The 19,993-nt window shown below is 44.5% G+C and overlaps 1 protein-coding gene across 36 annotated transcripts in view; it reads left to right on the forward strand.

The window, feature by feature from the left end:
* The window catches only part of Myt1l (myelin transcription factor 1 like), a 407,676-nt gene that overhangs the window by 296,083 nt on the left and 91,600 nt on the right, over positions 1 to 19,993 (forward strand). For 13 of the 36 annotated variants that reach the window (XM_075984142.1, XM_075984156.1, XM_075984143.1 and 10 more), the window contains 3 exons: positions 10,367 to 11,332; positions 15,957 to 16,091; positions 19,843 to 19,933. In XM_075984142.1, coding sequence (XP_075840257.1) covers positions 10,367 to 11,332; positions 15,957 to 16,091; positions 19,843 to 19,933 — 1,192 coding nt within the window. Of the gene's footprint in view, positions 1 to 10,366; positions 11,339 to 15,956; positions 16,092 to 19,842; positions 19,934 to 19,993 lie in introns of all 36 variants that reach the window. The other 23 variants (XM_075984147.1, XM_075984133.1, XM_075984137.1 and 20 more) reach the window with 3 other exon arrangements.

Below are 19,993 nucleotides of genomic sequence, written 5' to 3' on the forward strand. Positions count from 1 at the left end.
AAAAATCCGGCTCCATGCCAATTAGTTTTTGCTTAATTATAAAATAAATTGCATCAAATTTTATGACTGTTTGAATATTTTGAGGCAAATCTGAAAAGGTAATGAAAATGTAATGATCCTTACCCTTAAGACGCAAACATGTGTGTGAAGTGCAGACTAGCCTTTTCTGTAGTAATGAAAACAATATCACACGGCTTCTTCTAAAGTCCACTGTGGAGAATCAGCAGTAAATTTGGCGTGTCTTGTTCATTTAATTTTTATCCTAAGTGTTGTGTGGCTGCAGGGAAGCATGGCACCTGGGTGGTGGGGATCCCAGCTCTGTCCATGTCACTCATCTTGAGAAGGTCATCCAGCCTCTTAGGCCTCGTGGTGAAATAAGGCTCAGCCCTTCACTCTCTCCCTGTCTTGCTATGCAACATAAAGCAAGCACAAGACACAAAAGAGCTCTCACGCTGACCTGTCTGCAGCAGCTAGGATGCTGCAGCAATGATCAAAGGTACCACATGACAATGTCCCCTGAGTTTACTCAGTTCTGCATCGGTCTGGAACCTGGAGCCTGACCCAGGCATGCCTCATGCCGCAAGCCTGCTCTGCCCCTGGGAATCAGTGTGCAGGACCATCCCCATGAGTCCCAAAGTGGGAAGGGTGTGCCAGAGAGACAGGCAGTAACACTGCTGTCTGCTAAGGCTGTGTCAGGACAAGGTCTCCGGATGACTAACTGCAGTCCAAACGCAGTATGTGCTTCCCATGTACTCAAAGGGTACTGGGCTAGCTGAAGCTTTTGTTCAAGTTAGGGTCTTGTCTTTTTCTTTTAAAATAAAGACAGAGTAAAATAAGCAGGAACCATATACAAGCCAGGAGCAACGCAGAATTGAGCTTTGCATGCTGAAGTGGTAGTTTTGAGAATTCAGGCTGAAGACAGGAACCTATGTGGATGCTGGCGATCAGTAAACCTCATATTACAGAGGAAAGTAACCTCTGTAGGACCCCTTAGAAGTGAGTCAGGAAGGAGGAAGGGAAGACCCAGAGTTCCCTCCCAGCCCACCACAATCACGTAAGAAGCACACTTACCTCAGCCCTGCTCTGGAGACAGAAGGGCCAGGATTTTTCTACCCCTTCAGTAGGATACACAGTCACACTGTCACCTGCTCTGCAGGCAAGCAGTGCACAAGACTGGCCAGTTAACTTTAACACTCCACCCTGAAGCAAAGAGAGGCAAGCAGACAGGTGGTAAGGAACAGGCAAAAACAAAGACTGGCAAGGCTGAGAGACACAAACAGAGACAGGAGGACAAAAACAGGCAGAAGAGATGGAAAGAGACACCAAGTCAGAGGAGGAGTTGGTCAGTATGTCACTACCATTTCAGCGAGCTCATGGATTGGGAGAATGTGACTATCCTACTAATTTTAATCCTCAGATCTTGATAAGCCAGTACCCAAATGTTATTAAGCAGCTCCTCAAGACTTTATGAATAAATGAAATTTCATTCACATTCCATTAATTTATTTCCTTAATGAAAACTTTAAGAAAGAAACACAGTTCACAGTTGCTAATTTAAAAGTGATTTGGTTGTGAGAAAGTGAAAGAGAAATTTATTTCTCTTTCAATCTACCTCATTTTGTTATATAGGAAATGTTTTTACTTATAACATGGACAGTTAATAGGGGCTACAGTTGGTAGGAGACTTGGCTAGGATTTATAGAGCCCTGAGTTCAGTGACTACCACCATATAACCTGGAAAGGGTGGCACAAGCCTGCTACCCCAGAACTCAGCAGGTAAAGGCAGGAGCTCAAGAAACCTGCAGGTTGCCATTCCCTGTAGGAAGCCTTATTCCTCTGTTCTCTACACTGATCTAGAGTCCTAGACTCGGTGTGTCTGAGTATGAAACAAGGATGCAGAGGGTTGGGTCTTGTAGCTTTGGTGGCTCTGCCTGGCTGGTTTCTGCCTCCCTCCCATGGTTCACAAACTGCAGAAGAAACTTATCAGCCTGGGAAAAGTCAGAGGAAACACCATTAGCAAGGTTGGGACCCAGACCACTATGACTCAGGATGCAAGATGCATGGCCAGACTTATGACCTTGAATTAAAGGACTGGAAATCCTCGTTGGATGATTTTCCTCATCTGTAGGGCAGAAAATGGTGAATGGACTGCAGAGGGGTATTAAATCACGCGGGGGCCCTAGGAAACTGCCACCTCCTAGGGCAAAACTAGGTAGGTGTCCCAGCTCAAGGTTGTTGGGACCACTGCTCCCAGCATTCATGAGACACAGCCACCTTCCCAGACTTCAGGAAAAGGCATCTAAGACTGGTGTCTCGACCTAGTATATAGACAGGCCCTGGCCATGTCCTTGTCCTCAGTGCCCACTTTTTCATGCACTGCATAGGCCATGGCAGTCTTAGCTTCTCTTCAGTCTTGAAAAAACTGACACTTCCTGTTGATAATACTCCTAGCCTCTGGCAAAGGTCTCCTTCCTCATGAGAACTGCCCTCGTCCTCCCACTCAGGCTCCCGTCTTCCCCATATCCCCATCCAGCTCCACTGTTTGGAGCATGCAGCATCCTGACATCATACTCTGTCTTTTATGGATTTTTCACCAACTACAACTTAAGGGACTACAAGGATATCGTCTTTTTGTTTCACTGTTGAATTCTAAATGTGACCTCTAGATTCGTGTTAATGTGGGGTATCTCCCATCTAGTAAACCAGGATTGGTTTATGCAAAATGTGACAACCATAACATTTATCTTCAATTTGGTAAGAAAGCTGAGCTTATGCCCTTCCCAAAGGCTCTACCTGTTTCTGTTTAATGAGGAACCCTGGGAGTGCCAGTTTTTATCTGGGGTTAATGAATGACTGCTAGAACACCACGGGCATCTCTTTATCATAGGTAGCTTTATTCTCTCCGTACCTTGGTTTCCTGGGTGGACTATTTCTGTGAGAGGTATGTTCCAATGGCCAACTGAGCTGCTAGCACCTTAGCATCCTGGGGAGTTTGGGGAAACCTTTAGCTTCTTACTACCTTTAGGATGGAAGTCAATATATAAACTTTAAGACAATGTAAAGATCCAGGATCATTTCTGAGCAGGTGACTCAGTGGATGGTGTGATACCGAGGAAGATATCACAAAGAGGCAGTTATGAGCCAGTCTGTGTTCCCTTGGTACTGAAGTGGGAAGCAGTGCAAGACCATGTCAGACCTTGTTCAGGAGTGACAGAGGCATTAGTCACGCCACAAGTTAGATTGATTTATAAGGTTGGATTGACAGCAAAGTGCACACAACCATGGAATAAACAAAATCAAATACTGAGTGTTGCTTATCTCCAGGCACGGAGCTCAGGTTTTCAGTGTGCGGACACTAGGAGGATGGAGAGTAAAGTCAGAACACAGCTTTTAGAAGAGGCTGGAAACTCACTTGCAGCAACTGTGTGTGACACATCAAAACCATGTTCCAAGATTTAGCAGCAACGAAAGCAAAGGCTCGTGGGAAGGAGCTTTTGTAGAGCAGGTATGAGGGAGCAGGAGCTCCAGAGACTGGAATTGCACCTATGTTCAGGATTCTGGCAATTCCGTGCTGCCCTCTCCAGATTCATTCTGTGCGTGCCCTTGTCAGGGGCAGCTGGGGACGGGGAGACTCCTGAGGTGATTAAGGTGGTCCCTGTTGAGTGGAATCAACTATATCCTAAGAACCTTTAGTCTTTAGAGGCAAGAACTTCAAAAGTGGGACCCAGAAGCGGGTGGCATCTTCTCCTTTGGTGACAATGTCAGACATGGACAGATTGTAGTGTACACTTCCAAAAGGAGGCAAAGCAGTGTCTGTAAATGTCACATCTCTTATTCCTATCAACCCATACAGTTAATTTATGGGGAGGAATCACTATTAAAAGGTCCTATTTACATTTGTTTTGAAAAGTCACACCAAACCATATAAACTTCACTGACTACAGAAAATCAGATGCAAGTATCCACCACTCACTTGCAACAACTTTGAAGAGAGAACACTTTTTATTGCTATCTGAAAACAAACCTCCAGAGTCTCTTCCCTTCCATGGCTCACTGCTTCAGGGTTCTCACCCTATCCCATAGCACTTGCCCCTCTTCTGATTATCACCTATTCAGCCCATGCGGTCCTCTGAAGGATACTGCTCAGATAAGAACTACCACTTGGGGCTTGAGGAGTCTGGAGAATGGGGGGTGGTAGGAAAGCCCAAGTTTGGTGATGAGCATTTGAGCTAATTCTGTTCTGTAATTCTCGGGCTATCTACAAGTGTGGGAAAGTAACAGACGTATCTATAAAGACATGTATCTATGATCTGGAGATGATGTAAGAAAGTCGGGGGAAGATGGTGACACTTTGCTGTTTGTCATGCTGATGACAAGTGGGTACCTGCCTTTCTCCAAATGTAATTCGAGAACTTCCCCATATCCTACCAGTAGGAAGGATTCTAGTAGCTTGATGTTAGTCTTTCTATGGATATACAATGCTTCTTACAACACCAATAATAAAGCAAACACAACACTGAAATAAGGTGTAATTAGGACACAGGACAGTTGTGAGTATGGTGGCCATAGTTAGTACAATCTGGCTATAGTGATGTGTTCTTGCCTCACTGTCCCATTCCCACCCTTCTTCTTGATATAGAAAGTTTTTATATGTAAAAGCTCCTGAGGAGTTGTCTAGCTCAATTTAAGATCTGTTAATCTGTCCAGGATGGGAAGTACTTGGTTAAGGGCAAGGTGCTAAGATCCTGGGCTGAGTTAAAAGAAACAATGCTTCCAGAATCTATTCAGGCCCCTGTCGCAGGCATGCCAAGAGGGTGGGCCCTGTCCATTGAACTCAGAGTATGGGTTCTAAAAATAGTGACCTTTGACACTGAACAGCAGAGGAATAGAGGACAGCTTCTCTCCTACCATCTAGGGAGAAGCCACATGTGCTGCCCAGTGGGAGAAGGGAGGCCAGAGGGCAGAGGGCAGAGAGATACATGGTGCTCTTAGTCTGCTCTGAAGAAGGTGTGTGTGTGTGTGTGTGTGCGTGTGTGCACTCACGCATGTATGTGTGCATGTGTGTGTGTGACGTGAGCTCTTGTAGTTATAGTTAGCAGAATTATGGACAGTCAGGATCTGCCCATGGTTAGCCTCTTTAAGTGCATCTCACAAGCTCTCCTAGCTCACTTGTTAGCCCAGGTTAGCCCGGGGCTACCTTGACTGTCCCTCCTATCTCACTTGTTAGCCCACATTAGCTCAAGGCTACCTTGACTGTCCATCCAGTGTGCAGGCCATATCTAATTTTCTAATCTCTGGGGATGATGACTCTCCATTTTCACTTGAGGATTTTCTAGGAGACAGACTCTGGGTCTATCTTTGAGTTTTCATTGTTCTTTAAAAAAGGAGAGAAGACCTATTCTAAATTTGGGGCTGGGGACATCTCATAGGCTAGAGTCCTGGACTAAATGAATGCATAGGAAGGGCAAAGCAAACAAAAAGCCAGGTGAACACCAGCATTCTCTGCCCTCTGCTTCCTCGTTTGTGCAGCACCATGTTCACCGCTATGGACTCTGCCAACCTCTTGCATAAAAGACTGTATCCTCTTAATTATGAGTTAAAACAAATCCCTTTTCCCTTACTGTGGTTCCATCAAGTATATGGTCACAGCAACGAAAAAAATACACCTTTCCAAACCAGAATGGACCTAAACTGTGTTGGTTAAGACACTGGCCGGTGGCAGGCTAGCTGAGCTAGCAAGCCCAGCACAAATCTCAAAGGCTGGTCATTGAAATATGTCCTCAATCCCTGAGAGGCTAGGGAGGAGTATCAAAGGGGGAGAATGCCAGAAGGCAGATTCTGAGAATAGCAGCAGTCACCCGGGGTGGGGGCATACAGCAGAGACCTGCCTCATCTGCCGAGAAGGAGATGGGTGTCTAGCTGCTAGTCTGCACCAAGCCCACTGGATTCCTCTTTCAACAAGACTGCAGTCTGGTTGCTATGGAAACAAGCAGCGCAGAAGACTGGTAAAGCAATCATGCACAGCATCCCAGCATGGTCTCTCAGCTCTGTCACTTGAACATGTGTGTCTTGCAGTCTTCTGTGGTTGCCTTTCAGAAGTAGGAGCCACTGAAGAGCCTTTCCTGGGGTCTCTACGAGGATTAGGAAGGACAAACAGACCTCTACCATCATAAGACTGGGCTTGGGGTTCTTCTGAATTCCATTGGCTAGACACACACACACCCTGTTCTTTACTGTCCATAAGATATGATGTGGGTGTGTATAATGTGTATTCATGTGGCTTTATCAGTACCAAATATTAAAAAAGTTGTATCTTAGACATGTGTTTTAGAGACAAATTACCACAAAACCAGTGTATGAGGTTCCAGTAATTCTACGAAAACCTCCCAACTATGTGATTCTGTGTGGTCTAAAATCTTGCTAATGGTCAGAGGGGAGTTGCAGCCACAACATTTATAAAGCCTTTACAGGGCTCAAAATCACACATCACAGCAGTTAGCTGGTGATCACATGGGCAGAGCTCCTGGACTCAGCCACAAAAGCACCTCTACCTGTAGGCTCATCTCCATCAGTTAGGGGTGGATTAACCCAAACTTCTCTGATTTCCAGTCTCACATGATTCAGCAGGGAATACCTGGGGCTGGACAGGTCGAGAGGTGGTGTCTGGTCTCAGCCTAGCCCTACGGGCTCTGTGCAGTGACAAATCCTAAGCACAGTATATAGAGGGAATGCAGCATTACATCCTCTCCACACGCATTGGTATTCATGTTCCTACTGTCTACTTAGGACAGAAACATGTGCATTTATATTCTGGAAAATGCTTTGTTCATCACAAATACATCCCTCTTCTTTGAGAGAACATTAATCACTAGATAGAAACAAGTAATATTGACTTCTGAAAGTTTTATGAGCCAGAATGTTTGTACCACATTTCTAGTCCCTGACTGGTATAGAAAATTCTAGACCATTTGCCAAAGCCCATAACTATAATGGGGTCTTTTCGATGCTAGTCTCAGCAGAAACACTACTAGGTAGTAAATTGTCTAAATATGGAAAACCAGACACTGAATTCTAAATGCTCACCATGACAGGCAAGGCTGAGACAGAGCATGTGTTCAGAACCTGTTTGCTGATGACGTGGAGCCTGTTGCCCTCCATTAGCCCATGTAATTAGGAGTTTACTTTAGGTGATGCCTTAAACACCGGAATTCTATTAACCTGAAAAGATTTTGGCCTCAATATCATCTTCCAACCATTTCCACATCCGCTGCTCTCACTCATGAGGCCTCTGATGACACCGAGCATTAGTAACTTAAGAAAAGGGAAAAAACCTACCACAGCAGGCTTTGTCTTCAAGTGCATTCCCTACTGCCTGTGTCCAGATGCCATCCCTGAAGAGGCAAGTTTCTCTAGGCATCTGCTCTGGGAGAGAAGGTGCCGGAAAACAATACCACCCATGCCAGGCATTTGAAATACACATAGTTTGTGTGCCTCACCCTGGGGCTTGTAAGAACTTGCCAGGAGCGGCCAGGCAGATAATTATCCCTGCCTTACAGATGAGCTCGTTACAGCTCTTGAAAGGTCACTGCCCTCACACAATCACTAAGTGGCAAGAGAGTGATGGGGCCAGTTGCATAACTTCCTATTTCAACTCTGCCTCTCAAGGCCGCCAGAGCATCCACAGTGTCCCCCAGCACACGTCCCTGTGAGGAGCAGGCCTGCCACATATGCTGGAGACTGCCTGGCACTTTTCTGGTACTCAGGCAGGGAAGCGACTAACCTGTCTTCAGTTCCTCAGTTTCATGGGTCTGCAAGGCTGGGATACTGTCTTTTTTCATCTTCTTGGGAAAAGGTGACAGACTGGTCATAAGAGGCACTCCTTAGCCATGTCATGTGGAAAGCAGGACAGGAAAAACAAACAACAGACAACTGAGGACCATCCTGAGATGTGTAAATGGAGACTCGACATTACATCTGCCACATTTGCTAGGAAAGACTCGTGAGAGCCCTGTCCTTTTCCAGAGCAGACTTCATTTTTGAGTTTAGATACAGAAACAGGTTTTAGGCAAGATTTTTTTCGCCCTAGTTATTACATTCAGTGACTCCCTTCTTTTGTGTGTGTGTGTGTGTGTGTGTGTGTGTGTGTGTGTCTGTCTGTCTGTGTGGGTGTACATATATGTGCAGGTATACATGAACATTGCATGAACTTATGGCAACCAGAGGACAACATAAGGTATCTTCCTCTACGACTTTCCATCTTATTTTAAGACATGGTCTGTCGTTGAATTTGGGGGTCACTGATTAGGGAAGGCTGGCTGGCCAGCAAGCCCCAGGGATCCTCCTGTCTCCATCTCCTCAGGTGCTGGGATTACAGGCACATGCCACCATACTGGGCTTTTATGTGTGGCTGAGAATCAAATTCAGATTCTTGTATTTGCATGGTAAGCACTTTACCAGCTGAATTTCCATGTGGGTGAAGGAAAGGAATTCCTCACACTGTCTTCAACTTTCACACATACACTGTGGCACATGTATCAAAATGTAGCCAAACACACACACACATAAAGTATAACTTTTATGTTTTTAGTGTTTCAACTCATGACACATATTTTCCACTTCCAAACAGTGGCTTACAAATTCATCTGGTTGATACTCTATAGGTAATTGTAACAATTACCCAAACTATCACAATTGCTGTGTATGAGTAGAATAGCTTTTTCATTCCCAAGGATGATCTAGTTATAGCCCATGAACATAACAAAGTGTATAAATCAGAAGGGAAATATAAAAATCACATTGCCAGAGTCATGAGGACAATCGATGTACTTAGCTCTCCAGAGCTGTGCTGCCAGCCAGCAGCAAGGTGTGCATCTGTGATTAGCTTTGCCACATTTGTGGTTATGTTTGCTAGTTCTAGGTTCTTTCTTTTCGCTGCTCTTTGATGACAGTTTTATACTTCTAATAAGGGAAATGGCTCAGACAGAGTGCGGTGAAATGAAGAAGTTTGAGTCCAGAGAGAGACGGAATCTAGTTCATGCAGCAACTGCTGTCCTCTAACTAACACACACTGACGTCTAGAGAGTGGGTCAGAGCCTAGGTATCTGTTGACTCCAGGTGGGATGTTATTTTCAGTTATTGCTATATTGAGCTCCAAATCTCTTTTTGCTAACATGAACCTTTTCTGCATAAAATCCATAACGAAAGCAGCAGAGGTTCAGTAGCTCAGCTTTAGTCAGCTGGTGTTTGCAGCTAGTCGATCTGCCTCATTCCTCCAAGTCATTATCAAAGTCTGAAAGTTCTCTGGCATTTGAATCATGAAAACACAGTACAGATGTGAAATGGCATCCATTAACCATCCAACCAAAGGGGGACACATTTGAAAACTCATTTATTATTATCTATGTCTCGCAATGCAGATGACAGCAGTTGTGTAGACTTGTGAATAGAGACTCAAATCCAAACAGCTCTCTAAGTGAAAGGGAAATGGGTTTCTGATGAAATAGAGGGGTTTAAGTCATGCTTAACATGAACTTTAGAAAAGATTTTCTCTAAGTATATTTGAGGTTGAGTACATCTTATTCAAGTTTCTTCAAGCTGATGAGATGGGTGAACACATTATCACCATAGGTCAAATAAAATGATAGATTGTGAGAGTCACAGTTAACCAGGGCCATCTGATCCAGTGACATGTGGTCACTGTGCATGCCTAACTTGTCCATATAGGAAGCCTCTGTCCTCTTCCTCCCTCAAATTCATGTGGAGCTCCTACCACTTCACTGTGGATCTCACCACATTGGCTAGAAGCTATCGCGTTCATACTATTCAATTCAGTGTTCTCATGACCATTTCCTAACAGGGTGCCCATCTGTGTGACTTCAGAAGTCAGAGGCTGTGCTCTATGTCACCGAATATGGTGGGGAACAAACCACTTAAAGGTTACAGAGAACCACTAAGTGTAAGTGAGTAGGAAAGCTCACAAACTTTTAAAAAAACTTGGTGTGTTGAGAAATGTAATTGGTAGCCAACTGTTGGCTGTGAATACAGCCAATGAAGATGGTAGATAAGAATGTTAACAATCAAAAATGTTTAGTTTTACATTATATTTATTGCATGTAGTGGCTAACTTTAAGATTAACTGAAGGAGTTTATAGCACTCTGGGACTATCTTATGTGACCTCCTGGTCTTTATCATGATTCAGTTGCTTTATGTTTATATTTTCTGCCCAGCAGCAGATGTCTTGTAAGGATCCCTCCTAGGGCAAGCAGGATTGGACCTGCTGTGAGCTTGCTGTCTATGCTGTAGCAAAAATCTTCAGAGTCTAGCCTCGTTTCTCTTTTCCTTTTTGTCTTCTCTATTCCTTTGCAGAAGACCATCAAATGAGTTGTACTCGAATAATGCAGGACACAGAAAAGGATGATAACAACAATGATGAGTATGATAACTACGATGAACTGGTGGCCAAGTCACTATTAAATCTTGGCAAAATTGCTGAGGATGCAGCATACCGAGCCAGGACTGAGTCAGAGATGAACAGCAACACCTCCAATAGCTTGGAGGATGATAGTGACAAAAATGAAAACCTCGGCCGGAAAAGCGAACTGAGCCTAGATTTAGACAGTGATGTTGTCAGAGAAACAGTGGACTCCCTTAAGCTGCTAGCACAAGGACATGGTGTTGTGCTATCAGAGAACATCGGTGACAGAAGTTATGCCGAAGGAATGTCCCAACAAGACAGTAGAAATATGAACTATGTCATGCTAGGGAAGCCCATGAACAATGGGCTCATGGAGAAGATGGTGGAGGAGAGCGATGAGGAGGTGTGTCTAAGTAGTCTGGAGTGTCTGAGGAACCAGTGCTTTGACCTGGCCAGGAAACTCAGCGAGACCAACCCACAGGACAGGAGTCAGCCACCCAACATGAGTGTGCGCCAACATGTCCGGCAAGAGGACGACTTCTCTGGGAGGACACCAGACAGGAGCTACTCAGATATGATGAACCTTATGCGGCTGGAGGAGCAGCTCAGCCCCAGGTCTAGAACGTTCTCCAGCTGTGCCAAGGAGGATGGGTGTCATGAGAGGGATGATGATACCACCTCAGTGAACTCAGACAGGTCTGAGGAGGTATTTGACATGACCAAGGGCAACCTGACTCTGCTAGAGAAAGCCATTGCCTTGGAGACAGAGAGAGCCAAGGCCATGAGGGAGAAGATGGCCATGGACGCTGGGAGAAGGGATAACCTGAGATCCTATGAGGACCAGTCTCCAAGACAGCTGGCTGGTGAAGACAGAAAATCCAAATCCAGTGACAGCCATGTCAAAAAGCCATACTATGGTAAAGGTAATATTTCTACCTACCGTAAGTCGCTTCAGGCAAATGTGAGCTAAGTGAGAAATGCTGATGATAGTCTGTTGCACTATAAATCACTATCTATTTTATGTCTAATGTACATTTTAGAGTATATTCTAGAACTGTGATCCTTTGTCTATAGAAAAAATAAAATATTTTTCTGAGAAATACATAAATCAACTAAGTGCACTGTCATTAGAGCAGATGACAGTGGGAAAGGGCATTCCTGGAGAAGACAGGGATAGTGCGACAGAAACCCCTAGGAGAGAGACCATTAGGGCCAGGCTATGCTGTTACAAAGGAACCATGATCTATGCTGAACAGGGGCTAGGGTTTAGGCAACCGTCTGTCAATCAGAGATGAGGCACTGTATTCATAAATTGGATTGAGTAGATGGTTTCATGACTTATAAAATTATCACTTAGTGACAGATATTGATGGAACTGGCCCCACAGGAAATGCCCAGAAGGAACTGAACAGCAACACGATGACCAATGGCCTAGGATGAGCACAGTGGCTGCACGTGAATTCTCTATGACAGTTCGCTCAGGAAACTAGTTGCCATGCAAGGCAGGGAGCGGTCATGGCTGAAACCAACAGCAATTTCCCCAGAATGCTTAGTTCCCTTACTAGTCCCATTAACTTGTGGAAACAGCCATGCCTCTTTGTTTTCAAACACTGTGTATTGTTTTTAAAAAAAATTCTCAAAATTATTCCATGATTGTTTAACTGAATTTTATCTTATGAGATCAAGGAGCACATATTTGCCTACATACGTAACTTAGCTTACCTGATGGGGCAACTTTGTGTCCGTGGCAGCATCTGTATCCATCTGCAGTTGGAGCAAGTCTTGACTCAGCTTCACAGAGTAAATCACTTCAGTATGGTTGAGTCCTCACAAGACTCAGGAACTATGAAAGAAACTATCTCAAAAATGAAATTGCTAGTTCCTTAAATCCTTTCTGTATTATCACCAAAATGTTCCTTTTACTGCTTTTCATTTTGTTCTGTACATTATGAATATACAGTTTCCTCACTATGAATCTGATAATGAGATTCAGGAATTCAGTTTGAAAATCAGTTGCTGAACAATCAGAAAAACTCTATCTTCCCTATTTTGGCACAGGTATATGCTCATAGCTCCATGGACAGTTGGGCATGGCTATGACCAAGTCCAAGCTGACAGAAGCTTTAGCCAGAGCTCTGAGAGCTACTGGTTGACTAGTGTCTGGATGGATATGGGCTTTCCATTCAGTTACAAAGGCAAGCACAGACCACCAAGGAGTGTATACAAGAAGACATTCCTTTCTAGAGGAAATAGATTATTCTGGCGCCATTGAGCTTCGGGCTTTCCTTGAAACACTATGGAACATGGCACATGTGTTTAAATGATGGAGCTACCATTTGAATAAGATGTGATAAACTGATAAAAATTAAGAAGTTTTTACTTATTTTTTTCTTTTTTTGGTTTTTCTAGACACAGTTTCTCTGTGCAACAGCCCCAGCTGTCCTAGAACTAGCTCTTTAGCTCTTATAGACCAGACCAGCCATGAATTCGTAGAGATGCACTTGCCTCTGCCTCCCAAGTGCTGGGATTCAAGGTGTGCACCACCACCATCCGGCCTCAATTCAGAGATATTTAGTTGGATATTGAGAATGATAAAAATCAAACAATTTTAGAAAATTCATGCCTTCCCACATGACTGCTGTTGTCCAGATATATTTTAGGCTCATGCTTTAGAATTCTGAGTAGTAGTCCCAGGATGAACTCTGGTCTTGAGAAGTACAGTGAGTGACCATGTGTGGAGGCAAATTACACATGAGAGTCTCTTCATCACCATGGCTTCTTTGGTTTGGGTAATCCACGAAACACACATCTCGTTTTGGTTTGTTATTATGTTGCTTTTATGCAAAAATGTGAAATTTTCCCTGACTGCTTCTTCCCTTACATGAGGAAGGGGAAGTGAATGCTAAGGTTGGGAGCCTGAATTTTCTTATGAAGTAGAAGGCACTGGTCACCACTTCTCTCGGTTCCCAACTTTACATATGACCAAAGTTCTCAGCATTTTCCAACAACACTTTTCATGTTTTCTTGACTATATAGTTGCATTCAGAGTCAAAGCCAAACGAGCACACACACCTCCCCCCCCCAAAAAAAAAATGGAGCAAAGAAATTAAAGGCCTCTCAAAAAAAAAAAAAAACTCAAGTTATGGGACCATATCTCACCAACATGCCTGAAGCTGCCCATCACATCAAGACACTGGGCTGTGGCTTCTCTCTTCCTTCTGTAAAGATAAGAGAACACATATACCTATTCTCATTCCATACATCTTAACTGAAAGGACTTCATTACGGTACTAATGAGCAACACTTCAAAGGCTAACTCCTTTGCCTTCCACACACACACACACCCTCCAGAGCAGAAGGGGAATAAGCTGAAGTGAGCACACTTCTTTTTTTTCCTATTAAGTCATTGCAAGGTTTCTGGTTAGGGAGCCCACGCTTAGTGTTCCCTGTTGTTTGGAAGATGAACTTGGATTGCAAGAGACAAGGAATCAAGGGAAAGAGATAGTGAGGGCAATGGCAGGCCCCGTCTCAGCCACGCATTGAGAACGCACCATGCTCTTCTAGCCTCCATACCCCAAGAGAGGTCTGGGCCATTTTTAAAGCATAAAGGTCACTTGATTTCAAAACTGCTTCAAAATGTGTGAAACCATGTTATTTGTGACAGATATTAGGGTCCTAATGAAGCAGTTATTTTATGATGAAAGTTGTAATTTTTTAATCCTGTAAAAGTCATTACTATCTAGTTAAAAATCTCTTAAATTAATTATTTTAAATTGTCACTACTGTCCTTTGAGATTGTTACTGAGTGGTTACTATTTTATAATGACATGGATTAACTTTTCTCAGTATAATGAAATTACTCAAAGGGCAACAAAATGCTAGGCTTTACTTTGTATCTATAGAAACAAAATGCCAGGACATACTCTTGAGTTTGTTGGCAGAGGCCATGAGGCAAGTGTAGGGGCAGGACAGCAGTTGGCAATGCCCAGCATTTTGTTCCACACCAGTGCTGACTGGGCTGGTTCTAGCACCTGACAGGAACATTCTGTAGATGCTATGTTTGCAGAAAAGGAAAGGGGAATGCCCTTCGCATAAACAGGAGAGCATTTGGAAGATCCTGGGAGTTGTTTATCTACCATGCTTGTAAGGGACACAATAAGGCCAGGTAGAGTTCAAAAACTTCAAAATCAAGCCATGTATAGTGGTTCATTATTGCAATCCCAGTATTTAAGAGACTAAGGCAGGAGTAGTACCTTGAGTTTAAAGCCAAACTGAGCTACATAGTTGAGTTCCAGGCCAATTTGGATTACAGGGTGACATTCTATCTCAAAGACCTAAACAAATAAAATTCAAACTCAAGATATTTTTTTCTTGATATAAATGAATATTAACCAGAAGTAGAGCATTATTTTCTAGTATGATTGGCCCAGTTAATAAGTATTTCATATAAAAGAATTAAACTTGTGAAAACTTAACTCTAGTATTCGCTGAACCAACCGTAATAGCTACTATTGGTGACCTGAGCAACTGGTTTTCAAATATGTGTTCCACAATGCGGTGTGTCACAATCTATGATTTAGAATTCAGCCTGAACTGGCCTTCAGAAACACTTTCTAGAACTGTTGTGATGCATGAGGGTGAACTGTGGTTGATCTGGGTGTTTAAAAAAAAAACACAACTCTATCAGGATATCGTTACATCTCTGGCATCCAGCATTCAATCCTGGACCAAACGTCTGCTCTGATTGGCTCTTGGCTGGCGCTGCAGAGGAGCTGGCAGCGCTCTAGATCAGCCTGACCTCCTACTTTGTGTGTGCATGCACAGCATTACACGAGCCTTCCTCTGGTTCCAAGCACAGACGAAGAAATCAAAACAAATGGTTGCTCCAGCGGCTTCTGAAGCGTTTTTTGATTGCCCATCACCCTGCCAGGTGGGATCGCCACCCTTTCTGTCATTTGCTTACAGTGCCTTCTGAGAGTTCAGTCGATTTTCAAAAAAAGCGCTGAATTGCTATGCTAAGAAAGAGTATTGCTTAACCTCAGAGGGAAAAGCCTGCAGGCAAATTCTGCTGTTTATGGCATGTGAGACCAGAGCACGTAAGAGGGAATCAGGTGAAGGGTTTCTGAGCAGCACCTCACTCTGGTTGAAGTATATGGAGAAATTGCTGAACAAAAACAATGTGAAGCTTTGTTCTCTAAGAAGGTCACTGTCTCATCCTTATTTACATTGATTTCTTTGAGCAACATAGCTTATCATGTAACACACGGGAAACCAATTAATCAAGAGTTAAGATTACAAGTCAGTGGTTTTTTTTTAAACTTTTAGATAAAAAACAAAATAATTTATGATTCCTGATTACACTGTACAAGGTTGGAAATACCACCCACACCTAGAGCTATGAAGCACAGGCCTGATGTTCCAGCCTGCCCTGACACCTGCCTAATTTCTCTCCTTAGCAAAGGTCTCTTCAGGTTGCTGGATAACCGCACGAGTCTGCAGTTGGTAAACATTCATTTTCTTGACACCTGTTGTCGCTTTTAGATCCCTCAAGAACAGAAAAGAGAGAGAGCAAGTGTCCAACCCCCGGGTGTGATGGAACCGGCCACGTAACTGGGCTTTACCCGCATCACCGCAGTCTGTCTGGATGCCCGCACAAAGATAGGGTCCCTCCAGAAAGTAAGTCGTGTCTCGCCGCTCCCCAGGGCGTGCAAGCACTCTGGCTCTGTCAATCATCCCCCAACCTCATCTTCATGACACCTCAGTGAAACTGTCACTGACCAGACCCTTTCTCAGCCTGGAGGGCACCTCAGGAAGCCTCCCTGTACATCCTCTGGATATTCTGGGAACCAGCTCCCAAAAATAGCTCACCCTGCAGTTGTGTCCCTGGAGTAGGCTCCCAGGCCAGCCTGGGCTCTGGTCCTCAGTTCCACTTATTCCATTTTCCTAGGCAGGGAATTTCTCTACTTGTTCTCACACATTACAGAACTAAACTAGTCAGCCTCTAACCCGCTACTACTAGTCTTAGAAATCCCAGGAAATCCTCAGGATTCCTGCCCAATTCCTGACTACTGCATATTATCCAATTGGCATGTACACCAGGTGTGTGCATTCACTGTGGCCTGTTTCCTAGTACAGGCACCCTGGCATTTGCACGCTAAAGATGTCAAATAAACAGGTTTGGATCTGGTGGGGTTTTCTTTTACATATTCTTTTGAGAAGATAGGTTCCAAGGCTATGAAGCTATGAAAATGAATCTGCGAAACAGTGTTCCTTTTACATCTAAAATGATATACGTCCTTTTTGTTTATCTTTCTCTTGGCAAGAAATATGCCAACTGTGTAAAATCAAAGAGAATCACTTGTCCAAAGCACAGACTCCAGTTTCAGGAATGAGGAAGGTGATAGATGCCTGGTATGAACCTAGCGCACACAGTGCCCTCCTTCAGCTTCCGGTGGGGAAGGTAGCTAGGAGGTGTAGCTAGATGCCCAGCTCAGTAGTCAAAAGCATTTGGAGGACCAAGCTGTTACCATGAGCACCTTTGGAATGCCTGAGAAGCAAACCAGTCAGAGGGCAGGCAGCTCTCGTATCAGCTTAACATTAGAAGCAGGGAAAGCTAAGCACTCTCTGCTGAAATATGTTCAGATGGTCTTGTGACTCCAGGTTCTCAGATGCCTACTAAAATGACATGCGTGTTTCCTGTAACTGTCTTGAGAACAATTATGAAAAAGTTGTAAAAATAAACAAATCCAGGTGTGTCTACAATCCCGTGTGTTACATGACAGGGAGACGCATGGTTGATTACAGCGGCTTCCACATGTGAGCACTGTGGTGGGTGCTTGGCTGGCAAATGCAAGCACTGGCCCATTCAATGCCATAACCCTCCCAGGGAGCACTGCCCTGTTTACGAGATGAAGAACATGGGACTCTGACTCCATCTTCTTTCTCTTTCAAGGGAAGCACACTGGCTGGCAATAGGTGGTGCTCAGTACTTTAAAGTTCATCTGAGCAAGTGTTAAAGGGCCTGAACTCAGCTGTAAACCTACGCCAACTCTCAAACCCATCACCAATGCAAGACCTGGGCCTGGTGTTCCTGTTTCACCTCTAACCTGCTTCCTGGCATCAGGCATGTTGCAGATTCTCAGTACAAGAGGAGGCACCAGGGCTGAGAACTCATGCTTTAGAAGGAAGTTAGTGGGATTTTTTTTTCCTAGGGCATAGGTTTTTTTAACCTTCCAGATTTATCCTTTTCAATGGATAAGAATTCTTCTTGACTCTGTATTTGCACGGGAAATGTCCAAATGTAGTTCAAGTATGGATTGTGCTCTGTTGAGCTGGAAACTGAATGGGCCTGCTCTGGCTGACCACATGTGGGCCTGCCTTAGCAGGCGGAAAGTAGTACTCGGGTCTGACCTGGTCTTAACGAACTAGGTGTCTGCAAAAGAGCATTTCTAAAGCCAGGCATGGTGTGTGACTGTAATCCCAGAACTTGGAAGGAGCAGGAGGGTTGAGTTTGACACCAGCCTGGTCGATATGAGACCCTTTCTCACAAAGGGTACCCATCGCATGGGGGTACAGAGGAACCCTAACTACTTTCTCATGAGTAGTTCTTTATAACACCACAGACTATAAAGGTAAACAATACATAAATGAAGCACTTCACAGTGGGTAGCATCATTCGTTTTTCTGGACAAGCCTCCCTGCCCATTTCCACCCAAGTGAATTCAGTGACAGCTTTTCTGCTGTAGCATACTAAGTGTTCGGCAGAGGGCAGTTTTGCTAATAGGACCCCAGCTGAGCCAGAGTTGCTATCACCACCCACAAGACAGATTTACAGTAGTGTGGGAGGGTATCTGAAGGAGGTGTACTGGGTGGTACCCTGTGTGCACTACTAGTACAAAAAAGAATGAGTTGCCAGGGAAAAGCATGAACTAGGAGAGAAAGGAGCCCAAACATAGGCTTGTGTGGAAAGGCGAGGTAAAGGAAGAAATGGGGGATCTGTAAACCAGATAAACGAGTATTTTTCAAAAGCTCCAGGTGCGATGTCCATGGCTGAGGTTCAGCAGGAGCCTTGGAAGAAGGGCTATAGAGGTCACTGGGCCTCCTGTTTGAAAGATTCTGGAGATGCTCCAGAGAAAGACTGAGGGAAGGCAGTGAGGGGCAGCACTACAAACTAAAGTGGAGAAATGGTTTGAGGCAGAGTCCCTAGAGGCAGCCTGCAGACTGAAGAAGCGGATGCCACTACAGGTATGGACTCCACTAAGCAAGATACAGAAACAGCAACTCGAACTCTGCCTCAGAGTCAAGCCTGGAAGGTGTTTGCTCTCTCCAGGGAAGACTTTATAATAGAAATACTTAGCATAAAGAGAAAGAAGGCACACAGTAAGGTAACGAGAAATATGTACCATTCTTGCAGTGCAATAGGATAGTAGAAAGGCTAGCAAAACTGCATACTTCAAAGAGAGGGCACATTCTCCTCTGAGACAGGGACTCCTATGCCCCCAAACCCTATCCCCCAGGACATGAGTCAAATGCTGACTTTCCCACTTTGATAAGACCCCAAAATGGACAGGTACAACAAGGGCATGCAGAAACTGAACACAGCACCAACCAGACACTGTGATGGGGACTAGTGAGAGGGGTGGGTAGACCTCACATGACCACCGACCCTAGTCAGGCTTTGCAGGCAGGGATGACTGCCACAGAGGCTGCTGGGGTTTGCAGACATCCAGCTCAAAGAGGCAGAGCACATGGCCAGCAGGCATCTTTGGAGTTAGCTGTCTTGACTTCTCCAGAACTCCTAAGCCCACGAGTCTCAGCAGACACATAGGATGGAGCTGTCAATGAGGACCAGCCTCACTGTATGCCAACAGATACTGGCCTCGTGCTCTGGGGGCCATCTCTTTCATCTTCCCAATTGTTGCTTTCATGTGGTGAAAATTACTATTCCTGTTCATTCTACTGAGAGCACAAGATACTAATTTCCTAAGCAAACATGGCTTACTTAAAATACAAGGTTTAAAGTTCTGCTCACTCATATCAGACTTTGAGAACCCCATGTGTTTCCAAAGCACAGGCATGTCTTTAAAATGCCCAGGCTATGTGCTGTTACATGGCTGATCAGCATCCAGTGCTTACCCATGGGATATAGTAGGGTGGCCCTTGCTTTTCTGTCTCATGTGGGACTATTCAGTTTCGGCGCTCTCTGACCCCCGTGGCTCCTTGCCAGTGCACCCTGCTTTGCATGTCTGAGTAGAATCATACAACCTTCTTTCTTGTCCTACATGTACTTCCTGGTCATGCACATCACAGACGTTTGTAGGCCTGTCTTTTGTAAACTAACTTAGCCTGTTAAAACAATTGCATATTGTATTCTCATCATTTCTCTCTTTTAATGCTGGGCTATTTTCTTTGCCTCTCCTTTGTCAAGTTCTTGCCATGCATGAAAATGTTCTCAAGTGTCCCACTCCGGGCTGCACAGGGCGAGGGCATGTGAATAGCAACAGGAACTCGCACAGAAGGTAAGCTGCACTCTGCTGGGGTGAAAGCTAGAGGGAGCCATCCACAACCCCGCCCCATGG

Source organism: Microtus pennsylvanicus, chromosome 8 (genome assembly GCF_037038515.1).
Source record: "Microtus pennsylvanicus isolate mMicPen1 chromosome 8, mMicPen1.hap1, whole genome shotgun sequence".
Lineage (NCBI taxonomy): Eukaryota > Metazoa > Chordata > Mammalia > Rodentia > Cricetidae > Microtus > Microtus pennsylvanicus.